This window comes from Euwallacea fornicatus, chromosome 14, assembly GCF_040115645.1.
Source record: "Euwallacea fornicatus isolate EFF26 chromosome 14, ASM4011564v1, whole genome shotgun sequence".
Lineage (NCBI taxonomy): Eukaryota > Metazoa > Arthropoda > Insecta > Coleoptera > Curculionidae > Euwallacea > Euwallacea fornicatus.
In genome coordinates, this window is record NC_089554.1 from 2,386,308 (window position 1) to 2,408,075 (window position 21,768).

The window sequence follows — 21,768 nt, forward strand, 5'->3', positions numbered from 1 at the left end:
CCATTAAAACTTTATTGCGATCGTTAACTTAATATGTAGTAAAATTTAACTCTTTTTTTATCAGTGTTGGTTTTATTACAAACTTTTTTTATTACTTACCTCATATTAATTGTTTTACGTCCAATACAAAAATGTATTACAATTATTATGATATATTTAAGTATTTCATCATAAAAAAACAACATAAATTCTCAAAAACCATGTGACGAAAAAAACGCAGATGGGCACTTAAAAACAGGAGTTCCTTGCAAATGCACTTAAAATCGAGTCTCAAAAACTATTTATTGAGAATTCACCAAAAATTAAATACAAAATACAATATTAGTGGCCACGAATGATTAGATGCTTGCGATGGAAAAGTAACACACTGTCGTCTTAACAAGACTAGTTTTATTAAAACGTTTTTTACAAAATATAGAAGCTGAAAATGAAATTAATGTTAGTTGTGTGCAGAATGTCATAAAATATCTGTTAAAAGTGGCCTTTTGTGAAAAAAATTAAAACTTCTTATTCGTACTTGAACAATAATCTATGTTTACATCTACAAAAATACACTGATTTTTTTCTAATTTTACATTTATTTTATGATAAACACTAAATATTAAGATACTACACGTAGTGCATTTTAATTTCAAAATAATATAACAATCACGATTCATTGAAAAATTTCAACGGGAATAAATGTGAATTTATTCTCAGCAATGGGTGTTTAATTTTGCGACAAGGTCCAGTGTATAAAAACGTATGTAAGTATTATGTGAAAGTACAAATAGAAGTTATTCATTCTCAGACAATTTATGTAAACTGGCAATTATCCTTTTACTTTTCACATACCAATTATTAGTTTTAAGTGACTTAATTATTTTTCGCGGCAAAGGTAAAAACAAATATTTTCAAAGATTATGTTGTAAGCATAAGTAATTTAGGGAGGACGTTAAAATGAATCATTTTGAAATTTTGCTCAAAGAATAAATTCAATATATTCTTCATCATGTTTTTTTTATAGAAACAAAACCTTTGGTTTGCTATTTATTTACAGTTTATTGAGAAATGGTTTGTAGATTGGTGACTTAGACGAATAAAGCCCAATTAGTAAATGAAAACATTATTCACATTTATACACATATTTTAGCGATTTATCAATATCCACTTAATGTATACTGACATCGTGTAAACATTTTATATGCACTATACATTTATAAAACGTAGCAAAACTACTTTTCATATTTGGTTAAAAAACACTTACTTGTACTGACAAGAGGAATAATTTATTATATACCCTGGATATCAGTTAACTTTTTCTGGGATCCAATTTACAAGTTAAACATCTTATGCAATGGATGGATTACACTTTTGAGCAACAACTTATTTACATTTTGCAGGATTTTGATTGCGTAATTTTACCTTATTGTATAGATTTACGTCATTACATTTCATTAATTTCTTGTATAATTATTTACACAACTACCAAATGTCTAAAAAAACGTACCAACTCTCTTGTTAGTTAATTTTCCCATGACAATGCTATAGCAATTTAAATTATGAAAAGAAAGAAATAATAAAAATAGTACAGAGAAATTGCGGAGAAAGAAAAAACAACGATTTTAAACGAAGAGGGTTAAGGTTGAACTGGAAATTCATTAGACTTACTATGAATTTACATAAGACTAGTACACTCATCAAAAATCATCATGTTTCTGACTTAATGTGAGTATTGGACTTTTTGCCGAATTTTTCATCTTAAAAAGATCTATTATTCTGCGGACCATTTGGATGTATTCAATTTTTTGTCAAAGAAGTTGAATACATAAATTGTATAAAAGAAAGACATAACTTACTCCACAAGGCGATGACTGTTTATTTGACGAGTTACAACACTGCTTTTTTCATAATTCGAAGTAAAAAATCAGTTTTTCAAAGTGTTATAAGAATATGTTAATAAATTGGCCCTTGAATTTTCAATGTATTGCTAAAATTGCATGCATGTGAAGTGACTTCCAGTTAGGTGTAAAGCTAGGAATCCCTTTGAAAGTTACGCCATAATGTAGGAGCCAACGTAAACCATTGTCCTTGTATTTTATTCCTACATTCTTACGATTTCCATGCAGCGGTAAGCAAGATCATGATTCACGTTAAAAAAATTATTGATGCCATGATATTAAATAGATTTACTCTCGAAAACAAAGAAATCACAGAGAAATGCTTTGGTTTTATGTTTAATTATCTGCTGAGACTTTGAAATAAATAAAAAAAATACGATACCTACCCTAGATAACAAAAGATATTCATAACTCTTACAATATCAAAGAAAAAATACTCACTGGGTCATTTTTTCGTTACTGCGTGCATTTAATTTGTAATAATTTGAGATCCAACAATGCAGAAGAAGTTCAATCCATTTATCCGAAACCCTGTAGGCAATAATTATAAGATTACAAATGTTAAATCCATAATACAGAGTATGATATAAAGTCTTCTAGAGTTGATATTTTTAATGTTATTGCGCAACAAAATAAAAACACAACATATCAAAGAACGCTATAATTATTAACCGCGTCACAACAATAAAAGTAAGGATCATACAATAAATAAACTTTTAACAAAATTGCAACAGGTAGTGAATACTAAAAATAACAAACAAAAATAAACTAATGAGATGTATGAGCCAATATACTTATGAATTGAATAAGCTTATACAGAGTGATCCGTTGTAAATCGTAGGTTATATTTTATGAAAAACGAGACATAAGATCGTTTTGAATCTAAGCCAAACCTACTTTTAATCACGAGTCATTCTGTATATACGTTCTTGAAGAAGCGCAAATATTAGCAGTTAATTCCAAATTATGAAATCCTGACGTACAAAATTGTTTTATTGAAATTTTCTGTACTAAGCCTTAAAAATTTACGAAACTGGGTAAATTTTCCCCAAAACGGGCCACAAATGGCTTCAATATGACTATAACCTTTTAAAAACAATTAGGAATTTATTTCAGCTCTTATAAACCGAGGTATTAAATATTACAATTAAACAAATACCCGCAATACCTACATGCATCACCTGCTAAAAACATAAAGATACTGGCTCATGAACATCAAACCTAAAACTTCTTTTCTCTGAAACAACTAAATTCCACCTGGAGTCAGACTAGCTGATTTTCTGCCGTTTGATTAGGTGGTCAGTAGGACTTACGCATTCTACTTTGGTAATATGCAGAGTTGATCCATTGGGTAATGCTGGTTCTTGGCTCCCGTAAACGCTTAAGTTATTTTGCATGGCGTCTTGCTTCTAATAATTAAGTTTGTTGGTATTAAAATTAAGAATAAATTAAAAAATACTCACAATGCCTTCGAGTATAACAGCTATCGGGACTACTCCTGTAGCTTCGGCTACTTGGTGCTCAATAAGGTAGAACATGTATTCATCGTAGAGTAAACGAATGAGGTGGAAAGAGCCGAAACTCGCCGCCGATCTCAAGGTTAAGTCTCTTATGACCATTGAACTAGACAAACAATTATAAGTTCGTTAGTTGATTATCATACTCCTTAATTAAAAAAATATATTAACGTATGCACAAATAGTAAAGCAATGGGAAAGAAGTTTATAGCATTTGAACAATATATCTCAAAAACCTAGTAATGTTCACCTCAATTATTTAGAAATTATTACATTCAACCAAAGGTATAAAGCATGGTGGTTATAATTAAACGTTTCTTGAAAAGGCGTGATTAATTTTAACTTACCTGTAAAAACTCCATTTTAGTAGAAATTGCCTAGCAGCCTTTGAGAAACTCGGTCTCCCTTCATAAGGCTTCAATGCATTCTTGACGACGTTTTTCAGCCAAGAAGCCCATTGCTCGAGTGAATTTTGTTGCTGCAAGGTCAACTTAAAGTCGTTCTCAAACTGGGAAACTATTTCGTTGTCACATTGACACACCTTAACGTGAGAAACAGCAATTACTTACGTTAATATGTATACAGAGTATTACAAAAACTTCGCACCTAACGACTTATGTGAAGCAACGATCACAAAATATTATTTGTAACTAATGAAATGCCGAAAAAATACCAGGAAAAAATAGAGTATTCCCAAAAACTAAACATTTTTTAAATTATTTTATGATACATTTCTCGCCTCGGCTTTGTAAAGAAATCATTAATACAACTAACTTACCCAAGATGCTTGCTCTCTGACACTATGAAAGTCAACCCTATTTAAGTCAGTCAGCATTTGTCCGATTTGATTACCATTGTGTAAAACCGCTCGAGCGGCTTGCGCTAAATGATTTAACGAGGTGTAGCGGCGCAAACTGGAACTGAAAGCCGACACAGCGGTCAACTTTATTTGAAGCATTGCAGAGGGGGCTCCTGCCATTGCACTTGTAAGCCAGTTTTCTAAATCTGTTAAAGAAAATTAACACGTTCCTATCTGTAAATATATTAGGGGTTTTGAACAAAACATACTTTTGGCAAAATTCCTTATGGATTGTGTAAGGGTTGCAGGAATAGGCTTCAATACATCGGGAACCAAAACTTGAATGAGATTTTGATAAAAAAACAAATCCACTTGCTTCATGAATAGCTGTACGGGTTCTAACGAGCATAACGAAAACAACTTGGATCTGTACACAAAACAAAATCATTAGAAACCTATTCTAACATTATTGCATTGTTAACATAACTCACTTGGATAGATACTTTTCCTCCTCACATTCATCCCCATTATTATTGTACTGAGAACGCCAGAACTCCCTCCACAACGATTCCACAGTGCTAAATTCCAAGCTTAAAATGGCGTCTAAAAAGGCCTCCAAATGTTCCCTGTAGATTGATCTACAGAAATAACGATCAATAATGCAACCAAATACCTAGAACTTGAGAACTAACTTCAACGTATCCACATCTTCGAACCCACAATCTTCGGGCAAAGGTTCAGAAAACTGTATATCAGGAAATACCGGTATAGCATTGCTGCCATCTCCTAAATAAGCAGCATGCTGCAACAAAGTTCCATTGAAGCCCTGCGTTTCCGACGAATCAGGGCTACGTTTGAACGGACGGATTGTGCCCTGCGCTTTACCAGAAGACGAATTCGAGTTCACTACCACTCTGTTGGAGGAATCTTCAGCATTCATCAATGGTGAGCATGGTTTCACTCGGATTCCATAATAGTGGTACTTTGAATTACCCCTAATATAGTTGAAAATTGGTAAGAAAATGTGAAATTTATCAAAGAGCATATATTTTTTACTTTGATCTTTTGTCATATTCCAGAAAAAAAATTTGATTTAGTATCTTACAATTATTTCCACACATATTCTGTCTTTATAAGAGTGTTTGACTCATGTCGAAAAGTATGCAAAATTTACATAGTTCGCCCACATAAACATTAAAGCCCCAGTGACATTTTTTAAAAACATTTCTTACCTAGTTCCTAAACGTCGAGTTTTAAGCCCCAAAAAGACAGATCTGATAAGTTTACCGAAAGATGCGGCATTGACAGGTTCTAGTTTATGGTCAGAGCAGTGTCTTAAGTAGTGGGCGTAAAGTGTGGAACGTGGTAGCGAAACGCCATCGGCTGTCTCATAATTTTCCAACAGCCACTGCACCTAAAAAATGATTTTAAAAAATTTCACTGAAAACTTGGAAATAATCAGGTCTAAAATTTCGAAAGAAGAGAGCAACAAATTAATATAATACTCGCAACTGCTAATAATATGCTACAATATTGTGATATTTTATTTTTAACCATATATAGTGCGGACGTATCTTTGAATTTCTTGTGAGATAACGTTTAAAAAATAATGGTGAGAAATTTTATTTACGACCGCACGGTATGTAATGTTAATATTACCAACCTCATTACAGACTGGGTAATATCATATTACATTGGAACTTATTAATTGAGAACTCCCATAATTAAATAAATAAAAAGAAAAACATGCAATAAATAAATTTAATATTAAGGGCACCTGTTTCTCTTAACGTGAAGCTAGGTGGATTTTTAATTTTAAATTCACTATAAGACGAAGAGGTGCAAATGCTACTAAAATAACTAAAGGTTTTCAAGTAAGTTGCTGGCCAATTGAAATCTGCATCAAGAGGACCTTAGAACTAAATATTAAATTCCAAAGTTCTAAAAGTGTTTACCGGGTTTCTGAAGCAACTTACAGGACAATCAAAGTTTTTTTATTATTATCCAAGAACACTAATAGAACTTTCGGTATCTGACTTTAAAGTTGAAAGTTTAATCAATTGGTACGTCTGATTTGGCCAGAAATTTATTTGATTCCAATTTGCTACTTGCAATAACCCTATGCTCACACACAACACCTATGTTATTGTTACTACATTAGCTAATAAAATACAAAATAATCAACAAAAACCACTGTGTGAAAACTGTTACACAAACAAAACATGAGGGATGGGAAGACGGGGACTTACGGTGGCAGGGGAAATTCTAGTGGCATGACCTAACGAAGAACTCAGATCATCACTGTTGGAAGTAACCGTCACCACTTGACCCCCCGCTTGTGCGGCGTTACTAGCAGCTGCATACTCCTATGCACCCAAGTTAGTAATAAATCATTAGGAAAAGCTCACGAAAGACAACATTACCCTATAAAAGGCAGAGCAATCGCTTATGGTATTAACAAATACATAAATACATGATTTAATCAAACTGCTACTGCTCTGCCTCAACACTGTCAAATTATACCAGGTAGTAGTGTGGTTAGTGACTAGTTTAAAGTTGCGAAAGTGAAGAAACTTAATTTACACTTACAGCACTGGCCGTTTGTGGTCCGATTCGGGTGGTGGGTATTAAAGATTCTGGGTCAACGGTATGTTGGACAACGTATTGCCCGGTAGTAGTAGAATATCCCACTGTAGTGCCTGTAACTGCAGTTGTTGAGTTTCCTGTGGAGTTGGAGACAGGAGCGGCGTAGTACTGGCTCTGACCTTGGGTAGCATTTGCTATGGGGTACAACGTGGTGGCGGAATCGCCGACAGTGTATACTGGATAAGCCCTGAATTCATGAAGCTTGTTATATCTCTATGCAGCTTTACTTCAATTTCATTATTGACCGAAAATCAAAGAGTATTACTAGATGGATTCATACATTCAAGATTGTATATGTATCAACTAAATATCCACATTTGAACTTGAAGTTGCGTCAGCTTATAGCAATCAAATAAAGGATTTAAAATGCGTTTAGAGTGGTTATATGCATGAAATGATTTATGTTCTCAACATCACAATATAATTTAAAAAAAGTTTTACTCATACTTTTACAATATCTGCATATCTAAATAAGGCGTAAGACGGGTGAAGCAAGGATTTATAATGAGATTCGCTACTTGAGCGTTGAAGAGGAATCGGAAAACCTACTTGACCCACGACATATGTCTGACATTATTCTTCCGTTTCATCCAGTAAATGTGTGTTAGTGAAAACGGCCAACTTACGACGCAACTTCACAACTTCAATACTCAGACTCATGTTAATATTCAACATTCGACATTTGCTGGGTGTTCGTTTTCTAAAAGAATGTGCTCTCTCTTTGGCTTAAATGACCGCCGTGGATGAAACTAAATCAGTTTCTGAAGAAAGAACATGGATGTTGAATTCATAAACATATCAATACTATTATTAAACTAAAGAGAACAGGAAACATATATTCGTAAACTCACAAAAATGGAAGCATTTCACCAAATTGACTCATTTTTGTAGGAGACATTAACTCAAAAATTCTTCGTTTAGAAAATTTGTATCAAAAATCAAAGGGCGGTTGCCATGGATACTCATCTGTCAGACACTTTTATGTCCATGGCACCCCCATCAAATTGATATTATTTTAAAGTACGCAGCGGGTACGGTTCATGTGTTGTGGGTGGCGGAGAAATAATTTATAAAAACTATTTTTCATGCTCAACTGGGGAAATGATTTAAAACGGTTTTTTGTTATTAACTGATGTGACTTTTCGCCAACAACATTTACACAACACTTAATATATAAGAGTAGTTCAAATGAGCAGCGATTCAATGAAGAATCTTATTTTAGACACATAACTTATTTCGTTGATTGCGCCTATTGATGCGATGGAGCCACTTAACGCTACATTTTATCAGAAACTCGCGTATCTTCTCTTTCTTAAAATTAATTAAGAACACATTCGAATCCTTTCGGAAAACCAGCGGGATGATCGAAATTAAACCAGTTGAAAAACATCTGGGACGAATAAATTAAAAATAATCTTTGTGGTATAAAATAAACTTTACAATGTACATTTTGCAAAGAAGAATAAAGTCTGAAGGGCAATTTGCAGAAGTACAGAAACTTGTCCCAATTTTTTTTACCACACTAGCTCTCAAAAGTGATGAAAATTCTTCTGTAACGATCTTTTCTAATCCTGTAATTTTTTTTTCAGATTTGAAATTTCTCTTCAAAGTAGTTAATATGGGCATCGAAGGAAGCTAATAGCAAGGTAAAAGGAACAGAATACAGTCAAACCAAGACTGTTCTCTCCATATTGCACAGATTCAAAACAGCTTTGCTGCTAATGAAAAGTCAGCAGTGTGTCCCGGCACTTGGAGCGAATTCTCTAAAGATACTGCAAACTGAACAAAGATCAAATTCTCTTGAGAAATTGAGGCCAGTCCGATTCCGTCCAGGTCTGAAAGATGCATCCTGGCCTTCTATGGCAGTTACAGAATAAGTTTTTAATGGGAAAATTCTAACAGATGTCTAATAACAAGAATATTTTTTCCTTATTCTTATTTTCTCACTTGTATGATAATATTTTTTATTATTTATTAAAGTGAATTTAGGTGTGTTTATAGTATTGGAAACTTTATACACGTCGAAAGTTAGCAAGATTAGATTTGTTCGGTTTACTTAAGTTGTAGTAAATATAAAAATGAAGAGATTTATGCAAATAAATTATCATTTAATTCCCGATGGTTGCTTACATTTGTGGTTGTCCTCCATTGTTCTGTGAGGCGTAAATTTCTTGCTCGATATACTGAATATGGTAACTTTGGTGCGAAGCCACAGCGTCGCCTTCGGCAACTGAAACAAGAAAAAAAAATAAAAAACTTGTTCTCACACAGTCATGAATTGGCAAAGCAAAAAAGGTCATTACACGTGCCAAAACTTTTGATTATAGCCTCGCAGGGTAACTTCTAAACATTACAAGAAACCATGCAAGTCAGGAATCCAATTTAAATTATTCGAAACGCCTCATCGTCAACTAATAAACATAATTCTCCAGAGATTACTAGCCCTTTGAAATCGACCCTCTCAATTACCAAGAATTAACCAGCTACCTGCTTATGAAATAGAAGCCGCGCGAATTGTAATTATAACAGACGTAGTGTTGCGAAAAGAACCCTTTAATTGACTTGCCTGGGAGCCCCTCATAAACCACCCCAATTCGGATGCACCCCAAAGTGCGTTTGTCCGACAACGGATCAGCTCATGTACGGTTGATTGGACACGCGCCTGATGCACGTCATTCACCTGAACATATCAGATTATCGGTACATCAGACGTGTCTTATTTGATCATTGGGTATTATGAAGTTCTGCTTGTGTGCATTGGGGTGTAAACGTACTTTGTGTCTGCTATGATACATTATTCAAGTGTCTTCATTATATCAATAAAAGGGAGGATCAGCTTGATTCAGAATAGAGGGATTCAGGTGGAAAATAGTGGAATGTTTCCGTTGCATTGCAATTTTTAATATTTGTCACATTAAATGATTACTTTTTTGCTCACTATTCATTACGGTTGTTCCTTTTAAACATCCAGAGCAACAAGAGAAGAAATGTAAGAAACATTTATACAAAACAAGAAAAATATTTTTTCAGAATGTAAACAAGGCTTTTCCTTTTTTCTTAATGGAAACTGGTTATGCATTTCAATTCTGTAGGAATATTATGAAAAAAACAATCTTAAAATATACATTTTTATTTCAGGATTTTTCTAAAGCTTCGACTAAACTTTTAACTAACATAAAATATTTATGCAGCTTATTTACCTCATTCAATGTAGTTATATGTTTAGGCTGAAGTTGAAATATAAATTCTATATTTTAGGCCTCATTATGAATAAATTTGAATTTTTTGTAAAATTTACCGATATTTGAGTAATTGTTTTATAAGTGGAATAAAAGAACTGTCGCCTTAACACCGATTTTACTCAAATCGACATGAAATGTCTTATATGTGGACAATAGTTCGAGCCGTTTTGTCATTCAGTCATATTACTTCATACGACAACAGTCCCAGAAGTACTCGACCTAACACTTAAAGAAAGCAAAATTTAGAAAACATTACATTATTTCTCAACATGATTTCATTTGAGATTAACACACTTCTTAGCAATGTTCTATGGCTTCTATACTCTGTTTATAGTAAGCAGCTTAGAATGTTTCAAAATAGATATCAACTTCGGATTCCATCTCTTCATTTTTGGCAAATTTTCTTCCGCTGAGCTATTTCCTCAAGTTTGAAAAGAAAAAAAATAATCTGAGGGGATTAAATCTGGCGAATAGGGTAGATGAAGAAAAAGTTTGAAACTAAGTTGATTGATTTTGGTCATCGCGATGACGGCAGAGTCGTCTCTTGAGTTGTCTTAAAACAAGATTCTCTTTTTCTTTAAATACAGTCGCTTTATCCTGATTTCTTCAAAATTCACTCAAACGTTCTAACAAATTTGTATAATATTTTCCATTTATTGTTTTTCCTTTAAAGAGATAGTCAATAAAAATTATTTCACGTGCATCCAAAAAAAATAACTGCAGGTGGCACGGTTTTCGCCTTCTTTAGAACCGATTCCCCCCTTAAAGTCTTTTATTTTGACTGCTCTTTCGTTTCAGGTGTGAAATTATGTACGCATGTGTTATCCTTGGTTATGAATCGACGTAAAAACTCATTTTTATTGGCGGGAAATTTTGCCAAATAGTTCCTTGAAACATCATCACGGCACTGCTTTTATTCAATTGTAAATAAAATGTACAGTATTTTTTTAAATGTTTATCGTGTCTACTAACTCGCATAATTTTACCCGACGGTCTTCTGATATAATTTTGCATATTTTCATTGCAATTTCTAAAGTGGGCACCTCATTGGGTCCACCACTTGGGACTTCGTCTTAGCAGTTCGTACGACTGCGTTCAAACTGCCATAGAATATGTTGCAGTTGTCAACGAAGGACCAGATTCCCCCCAGGTAGAATCTAACTTCGCTTTAATGTTGGATGGACTAATACATTTCAAAAGAAAGTATTGAATCATGTATCGATAATCATTCTTTTCACGTCTAAAATAGTTCACTGCAAAGGGTTCTAAAACAAACACAAATCAACTTAGTACCCTCAAACTTTAAACGTAAACTTTTTAAAGTTAGGTTTTAGTAATATAGGCAAGTTTTTAACAAAAAAAATCTCCATTTATATGTAATGTTGGATATTTCTGGGGTAATCTTTGTAGTTTGTAGCATAACTACCAGAAAAAGTAACATTCTCGGGCATCGATGTAGATTGACAGCCCAGGCGCACCCGCGTATCAGCGGCCGGGAATATGACATTCCTATTATCAACCTAATTTTTTGCAATACAATATTAACTTAAAATGTGTAGTAATCTCGGGTAATTACTTTTACGAAGTTAGAACACGTCAGAATATCGTCACTTCTACGGGGGAATGAAACTTTTTTTCGGTCACTCTCGCACAAATCCAACTTTTGCATTCAAATGCGCCACAAAAAGTATACTTTCGCGTACGCGAGTATGGAAAAAAAATTGTTAACCTGTGATGAACCACCACTTTCATACTTCATAATAAGGAACTTACCTGTAACTGTTATAAAGTGTGGAGGCGTAGTAGCGATTGGATCTTCTTGGGTCTCTGTTTCTTGGTCGGCACCCCCTGTGCTTTCGTTGCTAGACTCACCGGCGTGCTCTAAAGCAATCACTGGAACACCATTCACCAAGGTACCACCTGCAGCACTCTGAAAATCAAATCCGGCACTATTAGTAATTTTGAACTTAATGTGCTGCGTAACTGCATACTTGGCCAGTTACGATTTCAGCGAAAGACGTATACGAAAAAAAGACTTTCACTAAATAACAAGACGAAAATTACCTGATGCAAACTGGCCGGCAAAACGATGAGCTGAGTCGGTTGAGGCTGTTCGGGGGGCGTAGTCGCTGGAGCCGGCGTGGGCGGGCTGCTGCCGCCCCCTGCTGCAAATCGAGCTGCGGTCGCCATGGATTCGTCTCCAGGGTTGCTCCTGCCGATCTCTGAAACGGCCAACGGGATAAGGGATACTGTATGCACACCACACAATGCGAATTCTTTCAAAATAAAAATGAAAACGTCGCTAATGAATGGCTCTTATTAAACGAGAATTTCCAGTAAATATTTGAGGGAAAGGTATGATGTCATTTTGTGTGGCGGCTTAGAGCTGAAACGCAAAAAGTTCTCGTTTGAAATGGCTTTTTGGAAGCTGCAAAACTATGTAATTATTGATAGAACTGGTTTATGCGAAAGTCGCAAAGGCGACGGCTTAACTATGATGACAATATATTTTAGACCGTGATGGAGTAAGGCTGTTGTATGACATGAAAAGATTTTTTCGAAAAGTTACTAGAGTTACTTACCCAAGTAATATTGAGTTTAAATCCTGTATAATATAACGCACAAAAATTGTATAAAAATTTGAAAAATATGAACTTTCCATGATATTTTTTATAGTTTTTATACTCTGGATCGATTTACTATAAACTAAGAACTATTAAAAAATCTTACTTGACTTTAAATGTTTTCATAAATTAGGTTAAATTGTTGTCTTCTGTTCGTACAAACATTAACGTTTAATTGATATATTGCTATTGACTTTACAGATTTTTCCAGTCGTCAGAAACTTTTTTTTTCATTTCATGCATTCATGAGATTGTTACGGATTCGATGAGGACCCACTTCACACAAAATCAACTAATTTTTTTCCACTAGGGATGGGCTAACTTTCACAAAATATTTCCAATTTGCTTCACCTGTATGATATAAACGTACTACGATATTATTTTTAAATAGCCTCTATATTAAGATAAAAAAGGTACTGTTATGTGAGGACGATAGAACCAACCATTGCATAGAATACAAAGGGCATCTCGAAGTTAATTTGCCAAAATTCAAGGTGCGATTCCTTGGTTATAAGAAAGATTTATATGAATATTTTAAGCGCACAACCTACGCAATCGCAGACTGGATTGCGACATAGGAATCGGAACACCCTGTACAGGAAAGCAGACAAATCAAATGAGTGAAATATAAGGAGCACTATGACATTTTTCTATTGTGATAAAGACATTACTAGAAGGAATGTCTGAACCATATTAGGAATACAGATTTGTACTAACCTGGCGTCCAAACAACAATTTTACGCACTAAATACACCAATAAGAAACTTGAAAAAATTATTATAACGTGTTGGTTTGAAAATGAACCAAAGTAAATATAAACAAGTAAAAACACAGCGCCACCGGGAAATGCACCCCCATGACATGTATCAGGTACGTAATAGCGGAAAAGGCCCTCGGGCACGTGCTCGACCATGAGGGAAAGTAGGGACGGATCGGTGAGTTCAGGTAGGCCAGGTGCGGCGAATTAACGGCCCGTATGTTTAAAATTTGGCTTTATCATTTGACGGTTTATGTAAAACTAAAATTATATTAAATGTAAGATGCATGTGCTGAAAAAAATCTATCTTCATCATATTAGGTGTTTATCAGTTAATAATAATTCTGGGAAATAAAAAAGTATTCCTCTAAATTTCTACAATAGTCTCATTACTAGAATTCAACCAATAAATGTCTGCCACACATCTTCGATGGAATCCTTACATTTCACCTGATTTCTCATCTCTCCCCAGTCCGCCCATGTTAACCCACCTGTCTATGATTACTATTACGAAATTCAACCCCCACAGCCGATGGAATGGAATTAAAAAGGGTGTACGTCGAATATAATTGGCCCGAAGATCAGAAAAAAGTAGATATTCATCCACCTGGCAAGGATAATGATGGTGAGTCATTCATAAGCTGCAAGCCATGGGAACTTATTTTTGGGGTGGAATAACGTAATCCTTACACTGGGTGGCACCAAAATTTTGACTATTGGGCATTATGCGATTTGCAGGGGCGGAATCAGGTTAGAAAATACAACATAGAATATGTTGCCGAAATTATTCAAGAGGATGCAATATAAAAATATAAAAGTGCTGATAAAGATTTGACATAGATCTAAACCCTTCGTCCGGGTCACACAAAATATTCCTCCATCACTCCCATTTGAAACGTTCAGAAAAATTAATTAATACCTAATTATATTATTTATTAATTCATATAATAATAAATTATAATATTAATTAATTAACTAATTTCACCGAGTGCAAAATAGTAAACAGCATTCGATAGATAATAGAACATGTTAGGGAACGAAAAACAAAATAAATGGACTAAAAAATTGTAAGCAGATACACATCATTTCATCTATAAGCAAGCTTAAATTTTGTCGTATTCACAAAAACTTTTATCCTGCAGAATGGTAACGAGCAACTTTTTTACAAAATACATTGAGCGCAAAACCCTGGTTTCGACACCATTTTACCACGCTGCACCCATTTTACTGGAGCATCCTCTATATGTTAAAGGGTCATATAATGTTGTAGACTTAGAATTTACCCATCAAGAATTTGTCAAACTGCGCTTCATTACTTTTATACCACCCAAAACCAAACTCGTACCTTTTCGTGGTTCGCAACACAAGATCGTGATCTGATGCTGAATATATAACGCGATTCCAATAAGCAACGGTTAAATAAGCTTCGAAGCGGTACTCGATATGAAGTGGAAGTAATAATATACCTCGTTGACAATGTTATATAGAATTTCTTAATTGTAATCATCAGGCTTTACCTACGGGTCCATGTAATCTCTTTTGATGGATCCAGGAGAAGTCAGCCGAGAAGGTGTATTGCTATAACGACACGCCATAGCAACGCTCGGGGAGTTTCACTTTCAACGCGGGATTCAACGAGATCAATGTGTTGACCTGCTTGAAAAATACGACAGGTATGATGCCCGGTATAATGCTGTTTTAGGTTTGGCATGGAGATGATTTTAAAATTAATTAAAGTAAAGTATACAGTAACAGCATGCAACAAAGATATACAGGATCATACAAATAACCTGCTCCCAAGTTGGAAAACGAAAACCGTAAAAAATACGAAGTCGTTAAAAGTAGAACAAACTGTCGCTTTTTCAAGCTGAAGAGAACTATGTTTTAAAATTTAGAAAATTTTGACTAGTTTCGGAAATTCCATCTTGAAACCTCCGGCTGTCAATTTATCCCACATCGACTTGTTAAGAATGACGGCGCAATGTAAATCAAACGTTTGCTCAGAGTTACACCATTCGTGCCTGTATTTGCCAGTGGAAGTAGTAAAACTGTATCTGTGTCAAAAAGTTACCATGGCGGGAATACTCATATATTATGTTACGCCATATCGTAATGCTACAAAAATGGCATTTTCAATGTAAAAACTCGCAAAGATTTCAATGGCATTTAAAAAGTGCACTCTAACATTTTTTTCGTTTAGAATAAACCGATATGGTCCTAAGTAGAGCAAAAACTGTCCTATCTAACGAGCTATTACTTTGCAACATCTGATAGCATGTACCTAAGATAATTAAGTATTTTTCAGATAATATTTGGAAATTTACCTACCAAAAACTTTTGAAGGCAGGAAAAAATGTTTTGTATATAAATTTTATAAAATTTCTGCAGAAACTGAACTGTGCTATTTTACAGTTACCATTAAATTCTCTTCAGTCATTTCACACTTTTTCATATTTATATGGGTAATTACTTAAGCTTCGAATATCCCAAAAAGCGCAAAAGTACTTTAACTATACTTAACATTGGACTTAAAACGGTTGCCACAAAAAGATGACTCAAGCACATAAAACATCTGGAAAGTACCATGTAACCACGGCAATACAATGGCGGCAGCAGCAGGGCCTCAACAACATCGTACCGTTTGCAAAAAAAAAACTAATAGAACTTAATCGTTCACCGCCATTAACCGTATCAGGTAAAAACGGGAAAAAAGTTTACCGTGAAACACACTAAAAGCTTAATTAAATATGCGTACTATATCTTATGGATTTTGAAAAATGTTCAGAGAAGCTTTGATAAAGACCAGCTGGAATATCATATGTACTTGCTAATTGTCAATTTATAAAGGAAGAAGCAAAACAAGAACTTGCGCACGAGCACCAGTTAGCAATTAAAGAAATGCCTATTTATTTATTTAACAAATTTAAACAATCCAGTTACACTAAGACTACAGCAGCAAATAAACACTAAATCAAGACTATTTTTAGTGTTAAAGCAGTGTGGGAAAGTGAGAAAAACCAATCGGAGTACTCCCAGTACAGGCGGTGATGCGATCGTATGCTAAATTGCGGAGAAAACGTGGCTTTACTAATCAATAAAAAGATCAATTACAAAAGATTACCGTAATTACATAGTCAAATTGAATATGTGGCCGAAATACCCACGCTTGATTTCTCAGTTAACGAGCTCGAAATTTTCTTTCACCGAGGGAAAGAGCCTCATTGATGGGTCATCTAAATTCTCAGCACAGTCTTTGGAATAACAGATGTCATAATGATTGTGGAAATGTACTAACAGATTTTATGGTCATGCATGTTGAAATCCAGTCGCTTTTTTCAAACGCTTCAATGTATGTCCTCTCTAATGCCTCGACCCCCACATTCATTGACCAAGCACTAACTCAAAGACTGATGAATTATCCGACTTAAGTGTTAAACGTGTTTTAAACTCAAACCATCTCCTCGTTTGCCTGATCTAAACGGTGTGACAAATTGCTGTTACAAAGAGTTCAAAAAATTTAAAGAGGACTTCACAGAGTTGTAGAAATCGAAAGAGAGATTGACACACTGTAAAGAACAATAACCCACACGACAAATTAAAAAAAAAATCTGGTTCACTCTAAAACAAGAGTTACGAAATGAAATGTCTATTTTAGTAATGAGACACTCAATATATTATTGTTTTATTTGATGCACATCTTCATGTTGACTTTAAAAAGTATACGGGTTTGTTGCATTATTTTTAACCGTTTTCACTGAAACGAATTATGTATGTTCTGCAACAATAATATGTAAGGTATGAAATTTACCTCAATTTCAATAAGTACATGATGCCAAATTTTTTTTCTCACTTATCGCATAACTCACGAAAAAAGTGTAGTAATACAGGGTTATTCGCATTGCAATGGAGAGGTACGTTTAAGGCAACTCAAAAAATTCAATGTTTCATATAAACATTTTTTTTCTAGCTTGTGGTTGCTGATTAGGAACCAAAATAAGATTGGATTCAGGTTTAGAAAATTTGTGTGAACAAAAAATAAAACAATATACCTTTATAATTAAAAAAAAATTTCTTCCATGTAAAAATTAACAAATAGTACTATTTATACGAAACTAACTAAGTAATAGTAAAAAACTTAACGTTAAAGATGCTGTTCAGCAGGGCTCCCATTTTGCTTTACACATATATATCTTTTTTTATAATGGTGCATTTCTTATTGACGCGGTTCCATACATCTTCTTCGGACACGAAGCGGATCGAGCATATAAATTTCTTCGACTCCTCCACAGAAAAAAGTAAGATTTATTTAAATCTGGTAATCGCGATGGACGGTATTGAGGGCAGTTATTTCCATTCCAGGACCCATCCATTCATTTGGAAGCGTATCAGCATGCATAAACTATATTTCGTAGAGTAAATGTAAGGGCCAACTTTAGAGTCCCTCTCTACAGGAAGTGTATTTTGCAAGAAAAGCAAATAATTTGCGCCATTCAAGCGGTTTAACAATCCTTGTCCATATATTTGTTTGAAAGTCGCCTTGGCAATAATGGCTTGGTTTTTATAGTATATGGATTTTGATTCGAATATTCATGATGGTTGTGCAGATTTGTTGTGGCTTTCCCTATAAATCAGCTTCACCCGTGACAAGAATGGTCCCGTAAAAATCAATTTTCTGATCTTGGAGGAATTTACAAAAAATCATCCTTCGCTTGATATCTTGTGGTAACAATTTTTAAACTTTTTGAAAATGTTGTATATCAGTGGATTATGTCTCAATATCGTCATTGCATAACTGCTGGGCGTGGGCTGCATATTTCCAGGATATTCTTCGGGTAATGGTTTGAGGTTCATCTTCAATACGTCTAAAACGCGCTCTTCATTTTTTGCATTCACTGCATAAACTCGATGTAAACGCTTTGTGTTTGTTCGAAATTTCGGTAGTTAATGACTTAAGACTGTGTATACATAACGAAAACTGTGAAACAAAATAATAAACTAAATAATAAATACATAGTAACCTGTCTAATATATAACAAAAAAAAAATTGCAGTGTTTTACCGAGTAACGTATATGTTTTGCGCATTTTTCTTCCAGCGGGTTTTTGCCATTCAGTTTTGCAGGCATAATTTTTTTCGACTTTCTTGTACTGTGAGATGGAAAAACCATAAATGTCATTCTCTTCTATATGTACGTTTTTTGTTACAATATCAAGTGGATACTTCGCAGTATTTGTTTCCGACTAGCTTTGTCGGTATAGCATGGCAAAGAAAATTGTATTGTATTAATTATGATGGGCATAAAAAATACATCCCTCCGAATTTATGCAGTAAATTTTACCTTTGATGATACCATAAGTTACCAAAGAAGTCACTAAATTTGTACGAAAGTCGCAAGAAAAATCGAGTGGATCCGATCTTTTGTAATTCGTAAACAGTTTTCACGAAAAGATTCCCTGATTAAGAATGTGCATGTATTGGGCAATTTTTCTTGTAGCTTGCATGTAATATGACTACGATCGATGAACATGCTGAAACGATCAGCTGATCAACGGTGCATGCATTTGGCGATTTTCCTTGCAATTTGTATGTAACATGGATTAGAGTAATGCCCTCTTGGAACGTGACATTTTCCGCTACTGACTCACAATACATGTAATTTTGCCAGGGAATTTTTAATGGCATTTCTGCTCCCTGTTAATGTGCACTGTTGCAATCTAAATTAATTAAAATAATATCCAACATTATAAATATTATATAATACTTATAATATGTGAAGTCAAAAAATTATGCCCACTTTCGAATGTGTCAAGGGATAGATCCATAATTAGTTTTTGTACGCCAAATACTTTGCCGATTTACTTCTTGAAATATTGAACATTATATAGGATTTTGAATTTAAAAAATGCCATTTGAATAAAAATAGGTAAAATATTTTTTAATTCTAAAAATATACATGTACCTATATCTTCATATTTTGTTTAGTCGGTTCTGAATCATTTGCATTTATAAGTCTTGAATATAACACTATTTTAACACGTAATCACGATAACTACGATTTAGTTTGGCCACCGATAATTGATTAAATGTTTTTGAATTATTTATATCTATAAATGGTTATTATAGCATTTATTAATACGTAATTGTAGCAACTGCAACTCAGTTTCTTCAGATTAAATGATAAAATCATGATATATAAACATAAATAATTCGAAAACGGCTAAACCAAATATCACCATATTATTCAAGGTGTCTAGAAGATAAAAGCCAATGTGCTAACCACAGGTTCTTTGAGCATAAATAAATCTAAGAGTAAGTCCTAAGGTAATCAATAGGGTCACCCTATTGATTTATGCAAACAATTGAGAGGCCCATCTGTAGATTCTAATGAGATGTGAATTCTCAAATCTTCAATTTAACATCTCAAAACCTGAAAGAGTTGAGGAAAAACACAGATAATGAAAATTGAATTTGGACATCAATAAATCTTAAATCTGTGATTAGCAATTGATTTTATTTTTCGGGACGCCTTATAGATTTTCAAACTAGAGAAAAAAAATCTATCAAGTAGTCAAAAAATATTTATGGTATTTTATTAGAAAATACTCAACTTGTATTTGATCATCATCCAATAATATTTGCTGGCGATTTAAAAAGAGTGCTGTAATTTTTATATTTACAGTTTCTACTCATCTGTAATACCTCACCAGAAGTAGTCTGTATATATTAAAACATGTAGTATAAGCTGATAAAGAGCACAAAAATTTAGGATAATGTATAGAAATATATTTATTTATCTCAATACATTTTGGAGATGTTGATTAAAAACTATCCTCAAAAAATAACTTTTCACTTCCCTGTATATGGGAAATGTAGTGTTTTTTAATACATGTTACATAAAGTTCTGATCTTATTTTAGAGCCCTGTGTATGTAGTGAAATTTATGGCATACTTGATAATGAAGATGTTTCTCAATCTTTATATGGAATTGTCTCGAAAAAGACCATGTAGAATCATATAATTCAAACATGGATTTAGATAAACCAGAAATCGTACTTGATTTAACAAATTGTAGATCCTAACTACGGGAGTTCCTTTTATATAATCAATTCTATAATAAAATATCTTCAAAAATAACTAATTGGGATAAAAGCCACTAAGCAGTTATCTGTAATTCACCCTACATAGGAAGCAAATTAGGGTAGACAGGCAATTTGGCCTATTTCAAATGAAAGGGTGTATACTCAATTTAATGAAATCATAGAAGCTTTTTCAAATAGAAGTACTTAACTACTCCATAAACATAATGAGACACAGCAGGGAACATTAAAGAACAGCTGGGAATTAGTAATAAAATTGGCAGTAAAATATTTTGTAATTATTAAAAAAAAAACTATATTTTGCTTCCTAGCTGAAATCGTTTCAGCACACGTGTGAAACACTGTATTTCATGGGAAATGTTCGGAAAAGTGGCCATGTTTTCTAAATTCGTAATGGCAAAAATGTCACAGCAACTTTGGAATTTAGTAAAATAAATCGTTGAAAGTAATGAGGTCAAGGGTGTGACAATAGGCAATGCAATGTGAGTAAATTCAATGTAATTCTTTGATCTTCAAAACGATAAAAATTCATGGAAACTTCTCCATTTACCTGAAGTTGCTATGTTGTTGTACCCGTTGCTAGGCCGTCACCAAGGATACCAGAATGGAATTTCTGCTGTTGACAGATGCGGAACTCTGCCACCTAAATTCTATTCAGGTTTACAGCTTATTGCACAGCTCCCGGTCAGTTATTAAAATTTGTTTTAATTACAACAATTTTTATATCCGCCTATTAAAGCAAATACTTGGCCAGTCAGTAGACCTAAATTTATTGACTATTTAAGATGGTGATGGAGTGGCAGGAGGTGGACGACAGCTGTGCCAGTGCGCGACTACTACAGAGCCATCCCGTGGCCGTGGCCCAATTGTTAGTTGCTGAAAAGTGGGAAACAGAGGAAACTGTACAAGTTCTGTGAATTATATGCTCCTGGGAGTTGTTATGAAATTTTAACGACTCGAATAATATTCGTTGAATTAATATAATACATATCTAAAGGATGAAATAGGTGAAATATAAACTATTTATGCCCTAAATAACGACAGATATTCAGAAAATAATGAATAAATGTATTATTATTTAACCGATTATATTAATAATCTGAATGACGCAATAGAAAGCACTTTCAAAGAGTGAAAGATTTAGTTAACTACATATTTTTCTTCAATTTGACATATCACGTGGCATTATTGCCATTGTCATCGTTGC

The 21,768-nt window shown here is 33.9% G+C and overlaps 1 protein-coding gene across 1 annotated transcript; it reads right to left on the minus strand.

Moving 5' to 3' along the window:
- Positions 1-370: 370 nt before the first annotated feature.
- Rfx lies at positions 371-21,386 on the minus strand. Its single transcript, XM_066289854.1, has 14 exons — positions 21,112-21,386; positions 12,149-12,306; positions 11,858-12,014; positions 8,973-9,072; positions 6,786-7,029; positions 6,446-6,562; positions 5,429-5,610; positions 4,889-5,191; positions 4,688-4,834; positions 4,466-4,623; positions 4,176-4,402; positions 3,745-3,938; positions 3,344-3,503; positions 371-3,289 (listed from the first exon to the last, which is right to left on the minus strand). The coding sequence occupies exons 2-14, from the start codon at positions 12,272-12,274 to the stop codon at positions 3,149-3,151; spliced, it is 2,256 nt and encodes a 751-aa protein (XP_066145951.1). The 5' UTR covers positions 12,275-12,306; positions 21,112-21,386; the 3' UTR covers positions 371-3,148.
- Positions 21,387-21,768: the final 382 nt, after the last annotated feature.

What these genes read in the sequence shown, in the direction of transcription:
- Rfx (XM_066289854.1), bottom strand. Translation starts at nt 12,274, where the DNA reads ATGGCGACCGCAGCTCGATTTGCAGCAGGGGGCGGCAGCAGCCCGCCC. An exon ending in GACCACAAACGGCCAGTGCT is followed by an intron (nt 6,563 to 6,785) that starts GTAAGTGTAAAT and finishes TTGGGTGCATAG; the next exon opens with GAGTATGCAGCTGCTAGTAA. An exon ending in ACTCGACGTTTAGGAACTAG is followed by an intron (nt 5,192 to 5,428) that starts GTAAGAAATGTT and finishes CAACTATATTAG; the next exon opens with GGGTAATTCAAAGTACCACT.